Source organism: Oncorhynchus gorbuscha, linkage group LG04, assembly GCF_021184085.1.
Source record: "Oncorhynchus gorbuscha isolate QuinsamMale2020 ecotype Even-year linkage group LG04, OgorEven_v1.0, whole genome shotgun sequence".
Classification (NCBI taxonomy): Eukaryota; Metazoa; Chordata; class Actinopteri; order Salmoniformes; family Salmonidae; genus Oncorhynchus; species Oncorhynchus gorbuscha.
This window is the reverse complement of record NC_060176.1, coordinates 37763458-37790220: the sequence shown is the minus strand read 5'-3', so window position 1 is coordinate 37790220 and position 26763 is coordinate 37763458. Positions and strand designations below refer to the sequence as shown.

The 26763-nt window shown below is 40.6% G+C and overlaps 1 protein-coding gene across 6 annotated transcripts in view; it reads left to right on the top strand.

Moving 5' to 3' along the window:
- The window catches only part of LOC124034036 (coiled-coil domain-containing protein 60-like), a 46060-nt gene that overhangs the window by 1257 nt on the left and 18040 nt on the right, over positions 1-26763 (top strand). For all 6 annotated transcript variants that reach the window (XM_046346720.1, XM_046346719.1, XM_046346722.1 and 3 more), the window contains exons 2-5: positions 2881-2958; positions 3504-3580; positions 9712-9960; positions 23427-23531. In XM_046346720.1, the coding sequence (XP_046202676.1) occupies positions 2881-2958; positions 3504-3580; positions 9712-9960; positions 23427-23531 (509 nt within the window). The remainder of the gene's footprint in view (positions 1-2880; positions 2959-3503; positions 3581-9711; positions 9961-23426; positions 23532-26763) is intronic.

Below are 26763 nucleotides of genomic sequence, written 5' to 3'. Positions count from 1 at the left end.
CACACACACACAAACACACACCCTCAGGCCCGACACGTAACTCCATTTACTGTTAATGGACAGTGATCCTCTGCGCTGAACAGATCAGTGACACGGAGAGTGTGTCTGTCTGTCATCACAAATCAAATACTTCCTCAGCCCCAGCTCTCATGCCTCAAAATTACATCAAAAACCCTTCTCAATTCTGTCCTTAGCCACCCAAAGCAAGAGGGTTTGGCTCAGTGAAAGATGCAGACACACATTGGCCAGTTTACTTTAACCAGCCTCTGTGGGATTCCAGTAGCTATGAGATTTTCCCCTTTTATGTTATCCAATCTAGACCTTTTGTCTATAGAGTGAATATTCCATATCCTGTTTAGATCATGCATAGGCATGGAGGCCCATCGTTTGTCTTCCTCTATACACAGCCTCTCTACATAGTCCCTAATAAATGTATCTGAAGTAAGACATACGAGGGCGGGCTCCATTTATAAGGCGATTATACCTGTGCTTTAGGCTAGCAGCAGAGGCCATCACAGCAAATCAGCAGGCTTTAAGTAGCAGCAGCAGATACATGGGGTATTGGCACCTAACACATCATTGGATAATGTGAAATGGGTGGTTTATTCCTGTGGACATTGCATTCATCATAGTTATCGGGGACGCTCAGTTGCTGAGGCAGCTAGGCAGCTTGCCTGGCGAGCAGAGCGGGGGGAGGAGGCAGAGTCCACATTAAAAGTGACAACATTCAAATGGAGAGGAGGCTTATATTCTTGAATGCTGGAACATTGGTCTCCCCCCTTTCTCTTTCTCGTTCTCTCTGTCTCTGTCTCGTTGGAGTCATCTCATTCACGTGGTGTCAGAAGCAGTAGGAGACGACGATGATATAACGTTAATCTTACATGAGGAATTGAGGAATAATAATGTCCGGAACAGTGCGAATGGAATGGCATCAAACACATGGAAACCATGTATTTGATGTACAGTGTCCTCTCTAATTTGAGCGTATTTTCATCCCATATCAGGATATTTTTGTACATAGTCCCCCCATATAGTCCCTCCCATAGTCCCCCCATTTTCACCCTATATGGATGAAAATACACTCAAATTAAAGCTGACAGTCTGCACTTTCACCTCATAGTCATTGTATCATGTCAAATACAAAGTGCTGGAGTACAGACAGATGTTTTTATTCGGTGTCATTTACAGCAGTGTCTATTAATTGTCCAAATGCATGGGTGCTTTCCCACTCTATATTGCTATAGAAATTTCACAAATGCCTTAGTATACGTAATTCCCAAATATTCTGAGAATTTATGAAAATTACCATATCTAAGTGGTCACTTGCCAGAAAATGTTTTTAAAAGTGTCATATTCTTCCTGGGATTGTATATGAACAGATTTTAATAAGATGTCATGTTGCTAAAATGCTGTCAGTTCCACTTTAAATACAACAATGTTTCATACACATAAGTTATTTTCAAAGAGACTACAGCAAGCACACTGCAATAAAAAACACAGTTCCACTCACCAGATGATGATCAATTAAAACTTAACTTCTTGTTGAAAGTTATTCTTGAAAAGGGAGAAGCTAACAAATTAGCAACTTCATCCTCTGCTGCAGCCACTGCAAACTAGCCGACAACAAAAGCTAGCTAGCTGGGGGAAAACTACTGCTCGCTATTGCGCAGTTCCCTGTTGGCCTTCAAGAAGGGAGAAGTTTCCATTCGTTTTCTAAAAACGGTGCCACCCATTAATTCAAAATGTGATTGGCTGATTCCACTGTCACTCCAAAATCTGCCCTAATAAAGTTAAATGGCAGATGGCTTTATCTAGCTTCCAATGGCTGATTTAGCTAGCTTAGATGTATCTCCCCAGAGATTTTCTTCTCTTCGGTGTTAACCCTTTCCTTTCCCCATAAAAAGAGATTAAATCAGAATATCATTCAAAATAATAATATAATTATAATTATTAGAATATTTTTATAATCATTATTTTATAAATCCTTAGCCCTTCTATGAAGGCATAGAAGGCACATTGTTCCCCACTGTGTTGGGTTAGTAATAGAGGGGCTCTATTTTCCCTCAGCATGCATTTTTTCAATATTTAGAATTTCTTAAAAAGAGTCCATATGTTGATCTGAAATATGAACTCAGAAATACTGGACATTTTGAAATCTAATTATGGTGTTGATTTGACAAAATTACAATCATGGTCTTGAATTGGACTCACATATTCCCTTTATCCCTTGTCCCTCTCCTGGTCTCGGCCTTGACTCGGTCTTACCCCCACACCCTCCGGTCTTGGTCTTGACTCAAACTCGATTTGCTCCAGTCTTGGTCTTGAATTGGTCTCGCTTTAGGTGGTCTCAAGCACAATACTTTTGTGAGTATACACAACATTAAGGTCACCTGCTCTTTTATTGACATAGACTGACCAGGTGAATTCAGGTGAAGTTATGATCCCTTGTTAAATCAACTTCAATCAGTGTGCGCGTGCGTGTGTATAAGGGAGAGCACAAGGGCAAGCCAGTGTCAGATCTGGGAGGGAGTGGTCTGCGACATGCCTCACTGTGATGAATGAACGTCCTGTCAACTCCCCAGTCTCACACCCTGCCTCTCTACTCTCTCAGAAATTAGCAGCAACAGGCTTGAGTTTGAATTAGCCAAAGGCCTTTAGGGCCTATCTTTATCTGTGGAAGTCATGCCTTATGATTTACTGAGAGTTAGGAGTATGATGATAGGAACCATCCTCTGGCACCTTTGGGGCAGTCTAGGAGGCGTCATCGACATCTACGTATGCTATACATTGTCCTGCTACTGTATGTGAATGTTGTGATTAACAGACCACATCAGCCCATCCCTCTCTTACAAATGTTTCCTCTTGTTTATTTTATTACAGGCTACAAAGGCTGATCCCTTACCAGAAGAGGATGTGCCTGTTTGCACCACTCCATCAGATTCCCCAGGAGCAAACAAGGTGTGTGTGTGTGTGTGTGTGTGTGTGTGTGTGTGTGTGTGTGTGTGTGTGTGTGTGTGTGTGTGTGTGTGTGTGTGTGTGTGTGTGTGTGTGTGTGTGTGTGTGTGTGTGTGTGTGTGTGTGTGTGTGTGTGTGTGTGTGTGTGTGTGTGTGTGTGTGTAAACAAGGTGTGCCTGTTCTCAGTTTTTGTTTTTATTACCCTTGTTATCTTGTATATACACTTACATTTGCCCTTTACTGCATATTTTTGAGTAGGCTATAGAGCCTTTATATGAAATGCTGCTTGATTATGCAGAGGGATTAATTGTGTGATTGTCTGTCATTTCTATGAGCGATGTAGCATTAGCACATTAGCAACACAATATTTTCTCCTGGCCCGCTGCCTGGCTCTTAGCCACCAGAGGTCAGACGAGGACACACACACTAGTCGACTCCGCTGAGGCTTTATATGCAAATAAGGGTTGTTCAGAGCTACAGTGTTAAAAACTGTCTGCTTGTCCTTTTGTTTGTTGTTGATGTTGTTGTTTGATGTTGTGGTTTTCTAGAGCTTGCCATTTCGTTGCCCCCAGGCAGGGAAGAGAGAGGATGCAGTATCTCTTAGGAAGCATCTGGGACATACCAGGTGAGGCTGGTGTGTGTGTGTGTGTGTGTGTGTGTGTGTGTGTGTGTGTGTGTGTGTGTGTGTGTGTGTGTGTGTGTGTGTGTGTGTGTGTGTGTGTGTGTGTGTGTGTGTGTGTGTGTGTGTGTGTGTGTGTGTGTGTGTGTGTGTGTGTGTGTGTGTGTGTGTGTGCGCATATTTTTTTTATACCAGAGACTATCTATTGACTCTGCCAAATTTCATTTCACATATTTCCATCAGCACATCTCGATACATCACATTTTCTGTAGATAAGCCAGTATTTATCACACTTATACAAAAATGTAATCACTCATATTTTAAAGCTCCTGAACAGTCGTTCTGAAAAATACTTTTTCTCTAATGGCTAACTATCAGGAGGTTTGAAAAGCCAGGCTGAGTGGGCGGGTGCTTATATTCATGAGCTCGCCTTAACTGACAGCTCTTTGAAACACGTTCTGTATGTCAAGCAACTTCGAGTCAGTGAGCAGTGTTGCAGTAAAATCATCTAAAGTAACTTTGGCGATAGCAACTCAAACTCAAAGCAACTCAAACAACATTGAAATTGCATCAATTACCTTTTTTTTTTTTTTACATATATCTCCCGTTTGGCATGTCTCTTATGATACGGTTCACAGCAGCACTGACGCATGTGTTGACTTGACAACTGCGTCAGAGTTTTGAACGACCCTTCCCCCCATTTTGTTCCATGCTGGCTGAAGACCTAGCTAGCCAGTAACAAGCTAGCGCCAGATACAGATGAAAGGGGAAACATATACAGTAAGTATCTTTGCCATAGATGAAAAGGGTAAACTTCCTATTATATTTGCTGACTGTCTACAGTCAATTGTTTGGACCAGTAGAGTAGCTATTAAGCTGTATAAACCACGCCTCTAAATCATGTTACCATTAGTGTATTAAAATGAGAGTTAAGGTGATGTCACCTTTTATCCCTAGTAATGAATCCAAGTGTTTAACATGGGGGAGGGGACCAGTAACTTTATGATTCGACTTTATCAATATAGAAGCAACAGTCATTTTTCATACTTTGATCATCATACTTTGATATGGTTTCTTTCAAATATCATCACATTTCATGAAAACGTGATTTTGACTGTTCATTACCTTTAATACACATCTCTACATTACATAGATAAATGTCATGGTCAGGATGACAATGCATCCACTTTCTTATATCAACAGTTGTGGCCAATGGGCTGTTTTACAAGACCACTAAAAAACAAATTAAATTATGTTTAATTCATCAAACAAACATGTAAATGTAAATGAGGTTGGATGAAGAAACTGCATAGGCAACAAAATGCGATCCAAATGGTACCCTATTTGAAAATATAGTGCATAACTTTTGACCAGGGCCCATAGGGGTCTGGTCAAAGGTAGTGCACTACGTAAGGAATAAATAGGGTGGCAATTTGGGGCACAACCATGGTTACTATCAAGTATCATGTGATGTGAAACAGATTTCCCCATTGAAGTGCTGACTGATGTGGCATTTGAGAAACAGGCAGCCCTGTGATGTATGATGTAGATATCTGGAGAGATGCTTGGCGAGCCATGAGAAGATCTGATTATACATAACAAGGAATCCCAGTGGAGAATACATACCACCAGAGATACTGATGTATTCAGTCATACCAGAGGAATAGAAGCTGTGCATATGACTACCATGGTTATTAAAAGGGTTGTGTCCCAAAAGGCACCCTTTTCCTTAATGTAGCGGATTACTTTTGACCAGGGCCCATAGGGCTCTGGTCAAAAGTAGTGCACTATGTGAAGGAACAGAACCCTTTAATAATCACAGTAGTCATATGCAGAGCTTCTATTCCCCTGGTATGACTGAATACATCAGTATCTCTGGTGGTACGTAATCATGTGTTTTCTGTCAACAAAAAATGGCAACATACTAATAACAAAATGACAATTTTTGTGATATGATAAGAGAATTACCTGGTACCATATTATATTTCATTTTATGGGGTACGAAAGTACCTGCGGTATTTCTTCTGTATATAATATGACAATACAAAAAATAGGGTATAAAGTCTTCCCAAATATAAAAAGACAGTAAAGGGTAGGCTATTGCCACTTAGAAACAAACACTGAAACCCCTCTCTATTATTTGCACAGAGGGAAAACAGACACTATTCATTAGGGCTATTTGTCTTTTTCTCTCCCTCTGAAACAGTAACCTTTTCTCTCCTCAAACACCTGTATGAATTATTCAATAATCTGGGTTTTATAAGAAGCTGTCAGAAATGTCAGGCGTTTTAGGGACGCCCTTGGATGTCCTGAGAGGGTGTAGTCTGTCTGCACGCCCTGTGGCGAGGCTGAGTGTTGTTATATACACAAACACACACTCACAGACACACACACACACACCAAATGCCACATCTGGTCTGTGCCAGGTATCTGCTGCCCGCAGGACACAGGGATGAGAATATTCAACTGACATTCTGTTGCATTTCAACACTACATTGAGAGGATAGAATACTGGGATCAATTCCATTTCAAATCCTGTCAGCTGAATTGGACATAGAATATCTCCATAGGACTGCAATTCAATCCCTTAACTACCTATAATGTAGGTGGAATTTACCCCAACCATTACCATTTAGGACAGACCTTGTTCTGAACCAGGTTCTAACTGAAAAAGAGTGGATCTTTTCCCATTTCTCCCTTTTGCATGAAGAGCCATTTCAGATTGGCCTTCTCTCTGTATAGGGACACAAAGCTTCACTGCCAAATCACTGTATCGCTCCTTCTCAACTTGTCATGTCCTGACCGTAGTTCCTTTGTATGTCTCTATTTTAGGTTGGTCAGGGCGTGAGTTGAGGTGTGCATTCTATGTTTTGTTCTTGTGTTTATATTTCTATGTGTTTGGCCTGGTATGGTTCCCAATCAGAGGCAGCTGTCAATCATTGTCACTGATTGAGAACCATACTTAGGTAGCCTGTTTTCCCACTTTTGTTTGTGGGTGGTTATTTTCCATTTCAGTGTTTTCACCATACGGGACTGTTTCGGTTTTCCTTTATTCTCTTGTTTGTTTGTTTTCTGTGTTCAGTGTAATAAATATGACGAACACTTACCACCCTGCATATTGGTCCGATATTTCATACTCCTCCTCAGACGAAGAGGAGAACCGTTACACAACTTGTGAACTACATGCCGATGGTTGCCTAGCAACAAGCTAACTGCTACCTAATACCTCTTCTGATCTGACCTGTTGAAGAAATCAAATCACTTCAATTACCCCAACAGTCAAGGAAGAGTAACACTGCTCATTTACCAACTGAACACTGTAAATTATTTAAACGACTGTAAAGAGTTTCTTTCATACGTATTGGCATATCACCTATATTAATTAAACACCTTTTTTCAATGTTTCTGTCACCTTTGGCATAGTCTCGCCTGCCAGACTCATTACAAACTTTTGCGCTGTTCTATTTTTTTGGGGGGGGGGTGATTTGCTAATATCAGGTTTAGGCCAAGTTTTGAGGCTAGCAAAATGATATTGATTGGAAGCTCAATACTTACAGGATGTTAAACGTACATCACTGAAATCAATGGAACACTAGACCTGATCTGAACTCTGCCCTGTGTGTTTAATAAACAAGCAGCCCTATTAGCCTTCTTTAAGATGCATTTCAAGCATTGGAGTTCCAATATTCTAAAGACACAGCAATATAACCTACACACATTATCTGCATCCCAAAAGTCACCCGACTCCCTAGTGTACTTTTTTGGAGAATAGGGTGCCATTTGGGATGAAGACTAATTGAATCAGCGGTGATGCACCACAAGTGACTCTCTGGCTTCAACACCTGAGATGTAAGGGCAATGCTAGACTCAGATACTGCCTTTGTCTAGTCAAGGGCACTTTCACACCGTAACACAAAGACAAATAGAGAGATACTTGCACACTGTCCATACACTGGGCTGTTGCTGTCAACAGAACGTGGGGAACACCATATGGCAACTGATCTAAGAATGTGTTGCTGCTGTGATGCTATGATTCACTACAGATGCTGAGAGATGGATAGAAAGATGCTTTGATAAAGGCATGGCAGCATTCTGGATTAAGACATGGCGCATGGGGATTTGGATAGGGAGAGTCACCGATCTGGAGTGGGCTGTGGTATCACAAATAGAGCAAGTAGGGAATGCTTCAGATTTAAGCAATGTTCAGCCTGAAACAAATTAACATTTAAGAGTTCAAACACTGATGCCCTCCATGAGTGTGTGTGTGTGTGTGTGTGCGTGCGTGCGTGCGTGCATGAACAGTGATGTCATCCGAATATGCAGCGTTTGTCTGTTTGGCTCCGCTCCTGGGGGAAGTATTGCCAGCCAGCTGCTCACTAGATGGGGAATAATGATTCACACAGGACGGCTCTAACGTATACAAGGCATTGTCCTTGTTGTTGTCCTGTCTGACTTGAAGGAGATAATTATTCCACAGTGGTGTCTATTTATCTCATCTCGGGTCATATAATCAAATCAAATCAAATGTATTTATATAGCCCTTCGTACATCAGCTGATATCTCAAAGTTCTGTACAGAAACCCAGCCTAAAACCCCAAACAGCAAACAATGCAGGTGTAAAAGCACGGTGGCTAGGAAAAACACCCTAGAAAGGCCAAAACCTAGGAAGAAACCTAGAGAGGAACCGGGCTATGTGGGGTGGCCAGTCCTCTTCTGGCTGTGCCGGGTAGAGATTATAACAGAACATGACCAAGATGTTCAAATGTTCATAAATGACCAGCATGGTCAAATAATAATAAGGCAGAACATAATGACACGAGTAGAAGATGTTTTGTGTTCAAGATCAGTTAAATCTCCACAAGTAGTCATTTTGGAAAATGTGCATTCTATTATAGGTTTAGTTAAGACCAATGCTTGACCAGCACTTACATTAGGCCTGTACTATACAATTGGAGATGTATACTCCATTCTAGCAGACACACTTATGTAGAGCAATTTGGGTTAAGGGCCTTGCTTGAGGACACATCATCTGATTTTTCACTTAGCCTGCATTGGGGTTTGAACCAGTGACCTGTTGGTTACTGGCCCAATGCTCTTAACCACTAGGCTAAATGCTGCCCTCCGGCTTAAAGAAAGGCTAAATGCTGCCCTCCGGCTTTAAGAAAGGCTAAATGCTGCCCTCCGGCTTTAAGAAAGACTAATGCGTGACCAGCAGTAAGCCTGTACTGTAGTGTACAATTGCGACCTATACTCCATTCTAGCAGATTATTAGAAGCAATAGAATCATGCTCTTCGCCCAACTACCAAGGCTCCTTACTCATGTGTGATGATTAAGGAAAACTGAGGCGTATTACAGTTCATTCAGCCGCAAAGTCAAACCATGGCTATGATACTTGTGTGCCTGCATGTGTATCCGTGTGTTCGTGCATCCCATGTGTGTGCATGCCTGCGTATCCAAGTGTGTGTGTTTTCATTTCCACCAGTAGCATATTAATGCGAAGTAATGACGCATGCAGCCACCGGTGAAAACCAGCAGACATGGTTTGGAAAGGAAGGGAAAGGTTATGGGCAGGTGCTAAATCACTGTAATGAAACCATTAGTTTGCCACACGTCACGTATTTCTCCCCATATTCTCTATTTAGGATTATAATTTCAGCCTCTGATGATTTAGGGACTTGGTCCACTCTGATTGGTGTGATTTAAAGACCTGTTAACTTCATAAAGCTGTGATCTATGACAGGGTATATGTTGTCTGCTTAGGAATGAATTACACAGGTGATGCACATCCTCAATTGACTGCTGTATATGGAGTCGGTCCTATTCTATTTTTGGGTTGGGGCTATTTTCGGTCACTGTAGTAGGGGATTTAACATATTTGTGACTCTTTTTGTGTAAGTAACAGAAGTGGTTTCTGAGAATCTTGGTGGCATGACTAAATAAAGTAAATATTTTAAGTAAATCTGCCTGAAACCTGAATAATTGTGTTATCTGCCTAAGTTATGGCCTAGGCTTCAGGTTTTAACACAATATTGTGACATGTAGATTACCCACTCTCAAGCCCAGTCACATGCTGTATCGTTATGTACAGTATCCATATACTCATCTTGTGTGTGTGTGTTATGTCTCTATCCCCCAGCCGTTTGGTGTCAGCGGTCAGACAGGGCCGGGGTTACTTCCAACTCCTCCAGATGAAGGAGAAGGAACAGGAGGAGGCGCAGCAGAGGGAGCAGAAGAGGAAAGAGGAGTGGCAGCGTGGCCAGCCCCGACCTCCCTGCTCAGAGTCTGACTCTGACAGCGACCCAGGGAGGAAGAAGGCCCAGTCAGCTCGACCTTTCACCCCCATCCACCGCTCTCTGACTTCCCCTCAGGCCTCTGAGCCACCACAGTGAGTCCTCGCCCTGTACTGTACATCACCTAATACAGTGATATGCAGAAATTGCTCTGCCATTTCCTGGTTGCTAAAATGAGATATTTTCAATAACCAAAACTATTGTAATTTCAGCTGTTTTAAGCTGGTGTACGAAACCAAAAGTAAAAGATGCAAAAACGAAAATTAAGAACGGGAAGCATAGAAATATCGCACATAGAACAGATTTACCGCTTCTTAGTCTTGCGTTCAATTAAAATGACAGATCTATACCTCAAATTTCTATGTGAATTTGGTCAGGTCACCCAAAAAGTTACATATTGCTGCTTTAAATATATGATGATGTATCACTGAGGTTCAAAATACACTTTAGCAAGGTACTATACAGCATCATAGTATTCTATAATATATAGCAGGTGATTAAATGTTTATATAACTTACAGTGCCTTCAGAAAGTATTCACACCTCTTGACTTTTTCCAAATGTTGTTGTGTTACAGCCTGAATTTAAAATGGATTAAATTGAGATATTTTATCACGGGCGTACACACAATACCCCATAATGTGAAAGTGGAACAATGTTTTTCAAAATTAAAATGAATTAAAAATGAAATGCAGAAATGTCTTGATTCAATAAGTATTTAACCCCTTTGTTATTGCTAGCCTAAATAAGTTCAGAAGTAACAAGTCACATAATAAGTTGTTCGGACTCACTCTGTGTGCAGTAATAGTGTTTAACATTATTTTTTAATTACTACCTCATCTCTGTACTGTAAGGTCCCTCAGTCGAGCAGTGAATACAGATTCAACCACAAAAACAAGGAGAGTTTTCCAATGCCTCACAAAGGGCACCTATTGGTAGATGGTTAAAAATTAAAAAGCTGACATTGAATATCCTTTTGAGAATGGTGAACTTATTAATTACACTTTGGATGGTGTATCAATACACCCAGTCACTACAAAGATACAGGCTCAGGGATTTCACAATGAGGACAATGGTGACTTTAAACACTTCCAGGGTTTAATGGATGTGATAGAAAAACTGAGGATAGATCAACAACATTGTAGTTACTCCACAATACTAACCTAAATGACAGAGTGAAAAGAAGGAAGCCGGTATAGAATACGTATATTCCAAAACATGTATCCTGTTTACAACAAGGCACTAAAGTAATACTGCATTTTTTTGTCCTGAATATAAAGTGTTATGTTTGGGGCAAATCCAATACAACACATTACTGAGTAGCAGTCTCCATATTTTCAAGTATAGTGGTGGCTGCATCATGTTATAGGTTTGCTTTTAATCGTTAAGTACTGAGGAGTTTTTCGGGATACAAAAGAAACGGAATGGATCTAGGCACAGGCAAAATCTTAGAGGAAAACCAGGTTCAGTCTGCTTTCCACCAGACACTGGGAAATGAATTCAGCTTTCAGCAGGACAATAACCTAAACCACAAGGCCAAATCTACACTGGATTTGCTTACCAAGAAGACTGAATATTCAAGTGGCAGTTTTGACTTAAATTTACTTGAAAATCTATGGCAAGACCTGAACATTTTTGTCTGGCATTGATCAACAAGCTTGAATAATTTTGAAAAGAATCATGGGAAAGTGTTGCGCAATCCAGGTGTAGAAAGCTCTTAGAGACTTACCAAGAAAGACTAAAAGCTGTAACTGCTGCCATAGATAGTTCTACAAGGTATTGACTCAGGGGTATGAATACTTATTTAAATTAGATCTTTCTGTATTTCATGTCCAATAAATTTGCAAGAAATACTAAAAGCATGTTTTCACTTTGTCGTTATTGGGTATTGTGTGTAAATTGTTGAAAAAATATACACTTAATCAATTTTGAATTCAGGCTGTAACAAAACGTGTACTATGTTAATGAGTATAAATACTTTCTGAAGGCACTGCAGAGCTGCTAACTCTCACGCATTGGCCGTGAGACACGCATTTGACCCCCTTCTCGTGCCACACCTCTTATATCTCACGCATTAAAAAGTACTGGTTTTCAATTTTCTAATTAGCCCATTGTATAGTCAGTGCGTTAACTTTTCCAACTGTGCTCCAAATCGTTTTGAAATCGTAGCATCTGCGCCTGCAAATTAGCATCGTGAGCTGCACCTCCGTCGTTGTCCTGTCTTGCCACAACACTGTAAACCACGGCACGTTGAAGCATATGATTGGTTTAGTTATGTCAGGGATCAAGGGGTTTGGATGCATGTTTTAAAGAAACGCCTCTCAAGATTAGAGTGGTGCTGAATGGAGAGAGAGAACATCCTCTGCTGAGTTTATAAAACTGTAAAAAGAGCAGCACGGTAGCGCTGTTTTATGTACAATGTTGTCAACAAAAGTAGGTCCTGTCCCTATTGCAGAATGCAGCCTTTTTGACAGCATGTACTAAAGTCGATTTAATCCACACTTGCATTAGTCCCCTCATTTGGTGTTTGGCTGTGACAACAGTAAGGCAGCAGACAAACCTACAGTATGTTTTAGCAGGGATGTTTGGTAGGGTGACCTGATTTGTAGCTAATGAAAAACATTTTTTCAAACAGATTGTGGGGGGGGGCAATAAATATTCAAATTATTTGGTTATGGTGTAGGGATAGATTTATGTAATCTTGTGTTAAGGAGATGTTATGATCTATTGACTTTATTTAGTCTGATCAATAGAGCAATTCTCATTCTTAACAATGGGCTAAAATATAGGGTAATTAGTGTGCTTGTCAGCAGGAACACTACTGTTATTCCCTACACGTATTTTATTATTCCACTTCTTCCCAATGTTGCCAGTGTAAACACATATTTGAAATCTGAAATGCCTACTTGTGTCTTTGGAAATGGATTACAGTTGAAGTCAGAGGTTTACATACACCTTTGCCTAATACATTGAAACTCAGTTTTTCACAATTCCTGACATTTAATCCGAGTAAAAATTCCCTGTTTTAGGTCAGTTAGGATCACCACTTTATTTTAAGAATGTGAAATGTCAGAATAATAGAATAATGATTTATTTCAGCTTTTATATCTTTCATCACATTCCCAGTGGGTCAGAAGTTTACATACACTCAACTAGTATTTGGTAGCATTGCCTTTAAATTGTTTAATTTGGGTCAAATGTTTCAGGTTCCCTTCCACAAGTTTCCCACAATAAGTTGGGTGCATTTTGGCCCATTCCTCCTGATAGAGCTGGTGTAACTGAGTCAGGTTTGTAGGCCTCCTTGCTCGCACACGCTTTCTCAGTTCTGCCCACAAATGTTCTATAGGATTGAGGTCAGGGCTTTGTGATGGCCACTCCAATACCTTGACTTTGTTGTCCTTAAGCCACTTTGCCACAACTTTAGAAGTGTACTTTGGGTCATTGTCCATTTGACCCCTTTGCGACCAAGCTTTAACTTCCTGGCTGATGTCTTGAGATGTTGCTTCAATATATCCACATAATTTTGCTGCCACATGATTCCATTTATTTTGTGAAGTGCACCAGTCCCTCCTGCAGCAAGCACCCCTGCAACATGATGCTGCCACCCCCATGCTTCACGGTTGGGATGGTGTTCCCCCTTTTTCCTCCAAACATAACAATGGTCATTATGGCCAAACAGCTCTATTATTGTTTCATCAGACCAGAGGACATTTCTCCAAAATGTATGATCTTTGTCCACATGTGCAGTTGCAAATCGTAGTCTGGCTTTTTTTATGGCGGTTTTGGAGCAGTGGGTTCTACCTTGTTGAGCGGCCTTTCAGGTTATGTTGATATAGGACTAGTTTTACTGTGGATATAGATACTTTTATACCTGTTTCCTCCAGCATCTTCACAAGGTCCTTTGCTGTTGTTCTGGGATTGATTTTCACTTTTCACACCAAAGTACGTTCATCTCTAAGAGACAGAACGCATCTCCTTCCTGAGCGGTATGACGACTGCATGGTCCAATGATGTTTATACTTGCGTACTGTTGTTTGTACAGATGAACGTGGTACCTTCAGGTGTTTCAAAATTGCTCACAAGGATGAACCAGACTTGTGGAGGTCTACAATTTTTTTCTGAGGTCTTGGCTGATTTATTTGGATTTTCCCATGATGTCAAGCAAAGAGGCATTGGGTTTGAAGGTAGGCCTTGAAATACATCCACAGGTACACCTCTAATTTACTCAAATTATGTCAATTAGCCTATCAGAAGCTTCTAAAGCCATGACATAATTTTCTGGAATTTTCCACGCTTTTTAAAGGCACAGTCAACTTGGTGTATGTAAACTTCTGACCCACTGGAATTGTGATACAGTGAATTATAAGTAAAATAATCTGTCTGAAAACAATTGTTGAAAAAATGACTTGTGTCATGCACAAAGTAGATGTCCTAACCAACTTGCCAAAACTGTAGTTTGTCAACAAGAAATTTGTGAGTGGTTGAAAAACATGTTTTAATGACTCCAACCTAAGTGTATGTAAACTTCCGACTTCAACTGTATTTGAGGCTATGTATTTTTGCAGGCTTTTATGATAGGTTTTGAATAAGTCTGACAAATAAGCATTGGATTTTAAAGAGGTACTTCACCCGAATTACAAAATACAAAATATTTGTGTCTTTACCTTGAAAGCAGTCTATGGACAAGGAGACTGCAATCTATGATTTGGTTACCTACAGCCATCAACCACTAATATTAATATTTCCTGTGTAAAGCATTGGTGTAGTGATAACAATCCCTGGCATGTGTCGCATACAACCTGAGAACAGGGATCAATCCCTGTTTCCTACCTTGCATCTGTTTCTCCCATCTGCCTGTTTCCCCATCTCATTTCATTACTGTCTGAATAGTGTCAAACCACCCCCCCCCAAAAAAAATCATACTTTTTATTTTTTATTTAAACTTTATTTAACTAGGCAAGTCAGGCAAGAAGTTAAGAACAAATTCTTATTTACAACGACGGCCTCCTTTAATTTCACCCCCCCCCCAAAAAAAATCTAAAAGTAACAGTCATCGAATTTTGAGTGTACATTTAATGTTACTGTTCAAAGCATCCTAAATACACCTACATTTGTCATTTTAAAATGTTATTTTAAAAGTTATATCAAGGGTGCAGTCTGTCTGCAGTTTTGATGAGAAAGTTTCAGGTTTGTTCATAAGATCTCAATATCTTTGCGTGGGTGTCATGGCGCTGTAAAGCAGCCTAAACAAAAGAGCTCTTTAAATGTTGTACGTATGTTTGATGTTTTTACGTGTTTTTGTTTGTTTCTTAATTCGTTTTTTTGTTTGTGATAAGTTGTTAAGTTGTTGATTGGATATATCTGGTGGTTGTTACCCACAGAATTGCAGGACTGATGACAGGTTGACTTGTCTGGTTTGGCTAGCTAGCTAGTTTGCGTTTAGAAAATGCATCTCAGCACCGGCTTCTTGATCAATGAGACCTGACTACATTATGAAAATGGCAGAGAGCTTGTGGTGAGGAAGACTACTCTGCTCTGGGCTTTTTTTGCGCTCTAGCAGCAGCAGAGGCTACACTTGTGGTTTATGGAGGAGTATGAAGTCCAGGCTAGAGAGAGATTGAGCTGAGGAGGACATCGGGGCCAGCAAGCCAACCCCATCACCTGGCAATACAGGCTACAGAGAGGCAGAGGCGAACATCAGAGCCAGCAAGCCAACTGCATCACCATGATCTGGCATCTACTGCATCACTGTCATCTGGCATCACCTTCATCAAACTCAGTTTAGGAGCCTGAGATTACTGATCTACTGAGGAAGTCATACTCTATGTTTTGTTATGTCTTAAATGTGTTACCCAAGTAGGCCTAGTAGGATAGGTCTGCTATGCTTATGTTTGTTCATAAAAAAAAAGTTATTTATGAGTACCACAGTGGAAATACTTTTTCAAACTTTTTTATGTAATCCTCAATGATATTAAATGCATGATCCACATGTGCAGCTGTATTGTGTTTTACATTGTCAAATAAATTGATCTATCTGTAACGGCATTGCCTCATTTAAAACGCATGAGAAAATCATTAAAAGGTTTTGGATATTTAGGAATCTCTGCACCTCTGCACCTTCTGCTTGTCTCTGTCTATGTTTATCAATTTGTTCTGTGTCAAACAGAACTATGTATGTCTTTCTGTCTTGTCAGTTATCCTTTTATTCCCTCTTTGTTAGTCATTACCACAACAACCCCAGGTTTAACTGGACAAATTGTCAACAGAACATGATAAATAGTTCATATTTCAGTGTCTAATTATTGTCTGACAACTATTCCTGGTTTCAGTCTTTCCGATTCATCTTATCTTTTTCGGATGTCCTTTCATAACAAATTCCATTGATGTGGCAGCTGAATCAGAGTTTGACATTTTGAAAAGCTGTCAGGTTTCTTCTCAGATGAGATGAGTGGGAATTGATTCATTCACACAAACAACAACTGCAGAGAGATCCGCTTACAATTGCTTATGAGACAACTTTAGCTAGATAAAACCAGCGATCCTCTTTTAAACAGAGTAGAATTGATTGTATAGATTTCACGATTAAAAAGTGATTTGACAAAAAGGTGAACAAATGATCCAAAAAGTAGAAAGTGAGCTGTTTACATACTACAGAGAACAGGCAGAGTGAATGAAGCCAATAACAGTAGGAAGAGCCATTGAGGCAGGGAATAAAGTGAAACCGCCTATCCTTTCACTCACTCTCTCTCCATCATACTGTCACCTGCAGTCAATCAGTAGTCTGTCACAATAACCCGGTTTCCCATCCAACCTTTTTATGCGAGTAAAGTACATGTCCAATAAAAAAGATATGTAATGACAGGCTTGATGGAAACAGAACATTTTTCGGTAAACTTTCCACATGTCGACAAAACAAAATATGCTAGACAAGGTGGGATCTTTTTGTCTTGGTAAAATGAATTATAGAATAAAAAACACGATATGGCACGCACCCAGAAAAGAAGGCAACAGTGATGCCGAAACGTTTGTAAACACCCAATAAATTACTGGCCGTTTATATATGGAGTGTGGGACTCTTTATGTTGATAGTCAAATGAATTATGCCAGAAATGTCGGTGGAAACGCTTTTATGTGCAAATATTGATAGACTATAATAACCATCATATTGGAGTACATTTGGAGTCAGGCGATGACATGTTGTGTGGTCCTCCCACTACGACTCATCGGGAAAGCATACCGTTTATTAGGTTACAGATTAAATAAATAATGATGAACTTCACAGGGTGGTGAAAGTGCAAGGTGATGAGCTTGATGCTCCTTTCCAATAAATATCGAGGGTCGTATACTGGTGAGATGATAATCAATGCTTGACTGCCGTTTGACAAATACACATAACCTAGCTCCTTCCAGACTCATATCAAACATCTCCAATCGAAAATCAAATCAAGAGTCTGCTTTCTATTCCGCAACAAAGCCTCCTTCACTCACACCGCCAAGCTTACCCTAGTAAAACTGACCATCCTACCGATACTCGACTTCGGCGATGTCATCTACAAAATGGCTTCCAACACTCTACTCAGAAAACTGGATGCAGTCTATCACAGTGCCATCCGTTTTGTCACTAAAGCACCTTATACCACCCACCACTGCGACTTGTATGCTCTAGTCGGCTGGCCCTCGCTACATATTCGTCGCCAGACCCACTGGCTCCAGGTCATCTACAAGTCCATGCTAGGTAAAGCTCCGCCTTATCTCAGTTCACTGGTCACGATGGCAACACCCATCCGTAGCACGCGCTCCAGCAGGTGTATCTCACTGATCATCCCTAAAGCCAACACCTCATTTGGCCGCCTTTCGTTCCAGTACTCTGCTGCCTGTGACTGGAACGAAGATCGCTGCAGCTGTACATAGTCTATTGGTAAATAGCCCACCCATTTTCACCTACCTCATTCCCATACTGTTTTTATACTGTTTTTATTTATTTACTTTTCTGCTCTTTTGCACACCAATATCTCTACCTGTACATGTCCATCTGATCATTTATCACTCCAGTGTTAATCTGCAAAATTGTAATTATTTGCCTACCTCCTCATGCCTTTTGCACACATTGTATATAGACTGCCCCTTTTTTTCTACTGTGTTATGGACTTGTTAATTGTTTATTCCATGTGTAACTCTGTGTTGTCTGTTCACACTGCTATGCTTTATCTTGGCCAGGTCACAGTTGCAAATGAGAACTTGTTCTCAACTAGCCTACCTGGTTAAATAAAGGTGAAACATTATTTTTTTGTCTATAATAATAATCTCATCATCACCAATCTAACAACGCGCACACAGCCTGTTGGCTAGAATGCACGTGCCATTTTCAGAGTTTGCACACACAATATAACAACATTTTTGTGAGTAAATCGTCAGTAGAGTTGAAAATTACGATGGAAACCCATTTATTGTTTTATCCGGTACATGGGAATTTAACCACAACGTGTATTTTCTGTTCACTATGTCATCACGCACAGATTTTGGAATATTCACATAAAAATCTGTCGCCAATTGGATGGAAACCTAGCTACTGACACATTCACGCCTCAAGGCCGTATTACCACATTCGTTACACTACACCAGGAATGGCAACTCCAGTACTCGGCGGCCTGAGTTCCCCTTTCCTACATTACACAGATGTCTCCTCACACGTCAAACACAATATGTCAAACACAATATGGCCGTCTCTCCCCTCCCCATCTCTCAATCTCACTCTCTCTCACACCCTTTTTCTATCACCCTCCTCCCCATCTCTCTCTCTGTCTATCTAACGTTATCTCTCTCTCACTCCCTCTTCTCCCTTTTCACTCAAATTAGTGGGTGAGGTGGCCTTCATCAGAAAGTGGGGCAATTTTTCATTATCAAGGCAGGGATGTATGTTGGCAGTCCTAGCAGGGAGGGAGAGAAAGAGTGAGAGAGGGCGGGTGGATGGGAGGCAGATACAAATCTCGTAGATTAGGATCCATCAGAACACGGATAACAACCTTTGAAACATTGGTTATTTTCTGGCGGTTTCTCGGCTAACAGCAGTGGTATATTTTCCAGCGACAGTTGGCAGGTTTCCATTGACTCAGGTTTATTCGACAATGTTGCAAAAAACACGGTGACTGACATGCGTAAGGGAACCAGCAGCTATAGATGTTCTAAACATTGTTATCCATTCGGCAGCGGTGGATTTTCCTTTTGTAAAACATTTCTTTGTTGCAAATAATTCTGATGGAAATGTGTTTTTCAAATAAATGATGATTTTAAGGCACGTGACGTGATCACATAACTAGAAAGCGAAGCTCCACATTTAAATCTAAAAGCCTACTGCTTGCTAAATAAATTGTTCAGGTATAATAATGTGTCTTTGCAGGACAAGGATTTTCTTGACTTTCAAGAATGCATGAATTGCTTCGCCTTGCGTTTTATGTTTGGCTGGATGCAAGTTTTACCATCAAGTTATTTCAGATCTAGACTACCGGAGTGCAAGTTTCACTATGTCATGGACGGTGGCGATGCGTTGGCACATGATAATTATTAGAATATTGCAAATATTAGCGAATCTATTTCTGATGGCTTTTGCGGACTAACTGACATGAATCATGTCTACAACTTAATATTTATTCGACACGAGGTTTTTGCGAAAACTTTATTTTTAATGTGACGTAATTATGTCCAGCTGCTTTGATCGACACGACAGTTTACATGGAAACGCACGGCAGCAGGCAGTTGTCGCATCTATATTCTATGCAAACGGTCTAAATGTCGACAAAAAAAACAACTGGACAAGTGAATAATGGAAACGTAGCTAGTGATGTGAATGTCTGAGGAAATTAAGTTGTATATTTGGAGTTGGGCTATGGGTGATGGATGACTCATAGCCTAGCTCCACCACTGGAGGCTCCTGGGGGAAGAACAGCTCTCAATAATGGCTGGAATGGAGCATATGGAATGGCATCAAACACATGGAAACCATGTGTTTGATGTATTTGATACCATACCATACATTCTCAGCTATTACCACGAGCCCATTCTTCCAATTAAGGTGCCACCAACCTCTTATGAGCTACACTCTCAGAAAAAGGGAACAGTTAGAGTACAGTAGTGTTCCCTGGGGTACAGAAATATCAAAATACAAATAATGTACCTTCAGAGGTTCCTTTTTGGTACATTTTAGTGTACATGTGAGTATAATCTAGTACATTTTTTAAACCTCATATTTAAAATATAAAGGTACAATGATTATTTTTGGCCACCCGTGGTTGGAAGTGTTGTACAAGTTTAAGTGGTCTATGGTTTTGCTGAAAATGTTCTTGCGCTGCAGATGAGCTTCGTGATTTGCATTAATTCACCAGAAATCCACACCAACACGTGGTTTTATTAACACTATTGCACTTTTCAAGTAGCCTAATTTTGGCCAGCTAATAGCCTAACCACTGATAAAGCAACATAATGAACTAAATGTTAAAATCCTTGTTGCTGCAGGGCTTTTTCTGCAACAATATTGGTCAAATTAAGATCCTACATACACTACTGGTCAAAAGTTTTAGAACACCTACTCATTCAAGGGTTTTTCTTTATTTGACAATTTTCTACATTGTATAATAGTAGTGAAGACATAAAAAAATGAAATAATGCACATGGAATCATGTAGTAACCAAAAAAGTAATAAACAAATCAAAATATATTTTATATTTCAGATTATTCAAATAGCCACCCTTTTCCTTGATGACAGCTTTGCACACCCTTGGCATTCTTTCAACCAGTTTTGTATCACTATCACTAGCCATCACAAGCTAAGGGAAGAAATCCACTAGGTTGCTAGCCTAACCTAAGGCTAGCACACCATATTTTATATCTGTAACACTAAAACTGAAACTAAATACAATACATGTCCAAATGTATGTGGACACCCCTTCACATTAGTGGATTTGGCTTTTTCAGCCACACCCTTTGCTACCATGCAATCTTCATAGACAAATATTGGCAGTAGAATGGCCCCTACTGGAGAGCTCAGTAACTTTCAACGTGGCACCTTCATAGGATGCCACCTTTCCAACAAGTCAGTTCATCAAATTTCTACCCTTCTGCCTGGTCCTTCTGTAGCTCAGTTGGTAGAGCATGGCGCTTGTAACGCCAGGGTAGTGGGTTCGATTCCCGGGACCACCCATACGTAGAATGTATGCACACATGACTGTAAGTCGCTTTGGATAAAAGTGTCCGCTAAATGGCATATATATATATATATATATTTTAGAACTTCCCCGATCAACTGTAAGTGCTGTTATTGTGAAGTGACAACGTCTAAGAGCAACAACTCCTCAGCTGCAAAGTGGTAGGCCACACAAGCTCACAGAATGGGACTAGCGCGTAAAAACCGTCTGACCTCGGTTGCAACACTCGCTACCAAGTTCCAAACTGCCTCTGAAAGCAACGTCAGCACAAGAACTGTTGGCTGGAGCTTCATGAAATGGGTTTCCATGGCCAAGCAGCCTCACCCAGGCCTACGATCACCATGCGCAATGCCAAGGGTCGGCTGGAGTTGCGTAAAGCTCACCACCACGAATCTGGTTTTGGCGGATGCCGGGGGAATGCTACCCACCCAAATGCATAGTGCCAACTGTAAAGTTTGATGGATGAGGAATTATGGTTTGGGGCTATTTGTCATGGTTCCGGCTAGGCCCCTTAGTTCCAGTGAAGGGAAATCTCAACGTTTCAGCATATTCTAGACAATTCTGTACTTCCAACTTTGTGGGAACAGTTTTCCTGTTTCAGCATGTTTCAGCATTTTTAGGTCTGTTTCAGCATGACAATTCCCCCTTGTACAAAGCGAGGTCAATACAGAAATGGTTTGTTGAGATTGGTGTGGAAGAATTTGACTGGCTTGCACAGAGCCCTGACCTGAACCCCATCTAACACCTTTAGGATGAATTGGAACGCCGACTGTGAGCCAGGCCTAATCACCCAACATCAGTGCCCGACCTCACTAATGCTGTTGTGGCTGAATAGAAGCAAGTCCCTGTTACTGTAATTTAATTATGCCATTGTGTTTTCATTAATTGAAAACCCTTAATCTATTTTATGAGAATTTGTAAGATTCTTGTTTGCATAAAATAGACGGAGATCAGCCATTTCAATAATAGGTAACGCTCGGAGCGCGCTGCCACTTTACCACGAGCAACAGTTTATATACAATAACATGACGTCATTTCATGGCTTAACATAATACCCTCCTCTCGACCGGGACCAAGTGAGGTTAATGGTTCATTCTAACTTACTAACACACTCACAGGTCACACAACATAACTGAATTAACTTTTGACCCCCCAACATTATCGATCACCACTTAGCTGACAGTTCTAATTAACAGAAACCCTAGGAATGCACTCACTTCCTTATCTAAAAACCCCAGAGCTCAGTTTCGTCGGTTCAACCATAGGTTAACTACATTATCTGTTTACCTAATCCACACCATTCCTTTCTTCCCAGTTGGAATGGTGTTCATTAACTTTAATTACTCCTTGTCTGTGTCACACAATCCCTTCTTATGAACTCATATTGTTAATCAGATATAATAATACCACTCCACCCCCAAAAATTGTGAGCACCTCATTGCCCCAAATATTCATGTTATGTATGATGTAGAGACCACTGAAATAGAGATAGTATAAATAATACAAATAATAATACAAATAATACAAATAATTTCAAATGGAACCGTAAACTAAGTAAACTTTTACTTAGTTTACGGTTCCATTTGAAATTATTTGTTCAGTCATTTAATCATAATTTTCCCAACAGTCCCAGCAGAAATTTTCCAACATCTAGCGGAAAGCCTTCCCAGAAAAGGGTGGGCTGTTATAGCAGGAAAGTGGGGACCAATACCATATTAATGCCCATGAATTTGGAGTGAGAAGTTTGATGAGCAAGTATCCACATACTTTTGGCCATGTAGTGTAATATAAAAACAAAATATGAATAGTTTATGAAACTAAAACTCAATAATACTATCAGGTTTCAGGTAAGACCCAAGTGCAGACTATTGAAGTAACAATGTTTATTGTAGCAGGGGCAGGCAAACGACAGGTCAAGGCAGGCAGGGGTCGGTAATCCAGAGTAGTGGGGCCAAGGCATAGGACGGCAGGCAGGCAGGCTCAGAGTCAGGACAGGCAAGGGTCAAAACCAGGAGGACGTGAAAAAGAGAGACTGGGGAAAAGCAGGCGCTGAGACAAACTGCTGGTTGACTTGAACAAACAAGATGAACTGGCAACAGACAAACATAGAACACGGGATAAGTGGGGAAAATGGGTGACACCTGGAGGGGGGTGGAGACAAGCACAAGGACAGGTGAAACAGATCAGGGCGTGACATAAAACTAGCAAATCAGGTCTGAAAACTAACTGAAACTAAACTGAATTTCTAATGACAAAATTGAAATGCTAATAGATATAAAAAAGGAAAATAAAAACAAAAAACTATAATAACCTTTCCTCTCAGGACTTCTGCATGCACTGTAAGCATTGTTCTTGTTCTTTTAGAGGGCCCATATTCCGCCAGCTGTGCTGTCTGAACTGGTTGCTGGAGGCCCTGACTCTGGACAGGACCGGGAGAGCTGGACCAGTCACGTCCTGCTGGGATCTCAAGTAAGGTAGTTTTATGGACCCCATGCAGCTTGGGTTGGGTTAGCTATTGTGTTGCTGCTACATAGTGAAAGGGCAGAGGCCAGGACTGAATCACAGTTTTGACCAGGGTTGGAGAGTAAACTGATCACATGTTGTCTGATTTCCCATAACTGTAACTGTAATCAGTTACGTTTCCAGCAAAAATATTGTAATCAGATTACAGATACTTTTGAAAAACTAGATGATTGGCTTACTTTTAAATTCAGAAAGCATGCTTGTGAAAAAATACATTGACACTTCTGTTTTCTCAATGGCATTTAACTCAACAAAAGCACAAGTTTTAAGTTTGTTCCACCTGAGCGAGTCTGATCACAACTATGATGGCACACCAAATGCATTTGATGGATCCTTTTTGTCTTCTTCAGATGCCCCTTAAGGGGGAAAGTAATCAAAAAAGTAATCAGAGTATGTTACTGAGTTTGGGTAATCCAAAAACTACATTACTGGTTACAATTTTGGACAGGTAACTAGTAACTGTAACAGATTACATTTTGAAAGTAACCTACTCAACCCATTAACACTGTTAACTCTTGACCCCAACCAGAGTAGAGCAGGGCAGTATGTTGTGTTTCAGTTCACCAACACAACACACGGCATCTGTAACATATCCCAATCACCTCTGAGTCAGCCACAGAGCCACCGTTCACTTCAGGCTGTAGAGACACAGGCTATGTTACAGTAGCATATCAATGGAAAGAAGGCATACCCAAACGTGCTTCAGCCCATCTTAAAAGAAAAGGGGAAATCAGGTGCCCGACTGAGGGACTTGAAAATCCCCAAAACATTGCTTACCACAGGATACAACTGTTGACTATCCAGGACAATCAAGAAAAAGGAGCACTATGTTGCTGCATACATCAGATTTATTGACAGGACAAGAAAACAATCGGCTACGTTTCGGCATGAATCGCCTTCATCAGAGCCCTTTTCCCCCAGGATAGTCACCCGTTGAAGTATCCTGGGGTAAAGGAATTTTTTTGGGACAGAAGTTTATCATTTAGAATGCCCAATAAATAAATTGTTTCATTCTACAGTAGGCGCGACGCTAGTAAGGATATTGGAACAGAGGCTCAGACATGAGTGTGGTTCATACAGGAAGCCTGGGGCTGAGGCAGACAGACAGTGGTAAATGAACTATAAACCAAACCCTCGGGGGGTAGAGCAGAGAGAGGAATGCAATCTCCTCCATCTCCACGTCCCCTCAGGTTCACTATATACCTACCCTGATACTGACCCAACACAGGAAGGGAGGAGACCGAGATTGAGTAGAAAACCCACCCTACTCTGCCATGCTGTACAGCACCAAGCTGCATAACCATAACTCAAACCCACTGTCATAACCACATCAATTCCTTTCACTGACAATACTATTATCATGATACACCGAGGATATACATTTCTTCCTCTCTCTCAATCTCATTTTCTCTCTCTGACACTTTCTCTTCCACTCACTCTTTTTTTTCATCGTTCACTATCTTGCTCTGACTGCAGCCTTCCAATCTTCTCTCGCCTCTACCTCTTTTTCTTCTTTTCACATTTTCACTCCTATATTTGTCTCTCTTTCCTAATATGGAAGTGGGAATGAGTAGCCTGAAAAGCTAACGATTTGAATGCTCTGCTTCTGAAGGTGTCAGACGAGACACTGAGAGGCAGAATGGATGGATTCAGGAAATGTATAAAGCGCCGTCTCTGTGCTCTGCTCTCACAATGGGGCTTGGTAGAATGTATTAGGAAATCATCACCCATCACTCTCTGGAAGTGTTGAATTAGTGATGGGAAAGGAAGGAAAAGAGGAGGGAGCGCAGAGGGATGGAAGGCAGAAAACAGTATGTCACAAAAGCGCTCCTCGGAGTATTGCAAGTAACTGCTTTGAGGCCCTTCCGTCCTCACTGACTCTGCTCTGAATCACATTTCCTATCAGTTTAAGCTTTATGGGAGAAATTATACAGTAGACGTATTACAGAGAGAGACTGAAATCACATCACAAGGTTATTATGGTTCTACAGCGGTTTCCATCAAATCAACTTTTATTGGTCGCATACACGTGATTTGCAGATGTAGCGAAATGTTTGTGTTTCTACCTCCGACAGTGCATAATATCTAACAAATTACACAACCAATAATTTTTTATTATACTAGGTAATTGAGTTAAGAACAAATTCTTATTTACTATGACATATTCTTTATCCCCTTACACTGTGTATAAGACAGTAGTTTTGGAATTGTTAGATTACTTGTTGGTTAGTACTGCATTGTCGGAACTAGAAGCACAAGCATTTCGCTACACTCGCATTAACATCTGCTAACCATGTGTATGTGACAAATAAAATTTGATTTGATTTGAGCCTACCAGGGAACAGTGGGTTAACTGCCTTGTTCAGAATTAAGACTATATACATATGGACGAGCGATGTCAGAGTGGAACGGACTAAGACACAGTAGAATAGTATAGAAAACAGTATATGCATATGAGATGAGTAACGCAAGATATGTAAACATCCTTAAGTTGAATGAGATACCTTAGAGAAAACGGTATATCCACATGAGATGAGCAATGCCAGATATGTAAACATTAAGTGACAAAGATACCGTAGAATAGAGTATATACATTCGAGATGAGTAATGCCAGATATGTACACTACCGTTCAAAAGTTTGGGGTCACTTAGAAATGTCCTTGTTTTTGAAAGAAAATAACATTTTCTTTCAAGGGAGTACAGGTGGAGACTGAGCACACACCCTTGTGGGGCCCCAGGTAGCCGAGTGGTTAGTGTTGGATTAGTAACTAGTAAAGGTTGCAAGATCGAATCCCTGAGCTGACAAGGAAAAAATCAGTCGTTCTGCCCCTGAACAAGGCAGTTAACCCACTGTTCCTAGGCCATCATTGAAAGTAAGAATTTGTTCTTAACTGACTTGCCTAGTTAAATAAAGGTAAAATAAAAAAAGGATCAGTGGAGATGATGTTTCCTACCTTCACAACCTGGATGTACCATGTGTGTGCAGTGATTTAAAAAAATCAAGGTAGTGAATTATGATTTGTATAATGGTCAGGGTCTTTCCATTCCAAGGCTGCGTATGTGTGCATGCCTCTCTCTTTGTCCTCACTCCAAGGCTGGGTGGTGGGGACAAGGAATGTTGCGGTGTGATGAATGTGTCTCAACTCACACACACCCAACCCCGCTAAACACTTATTTT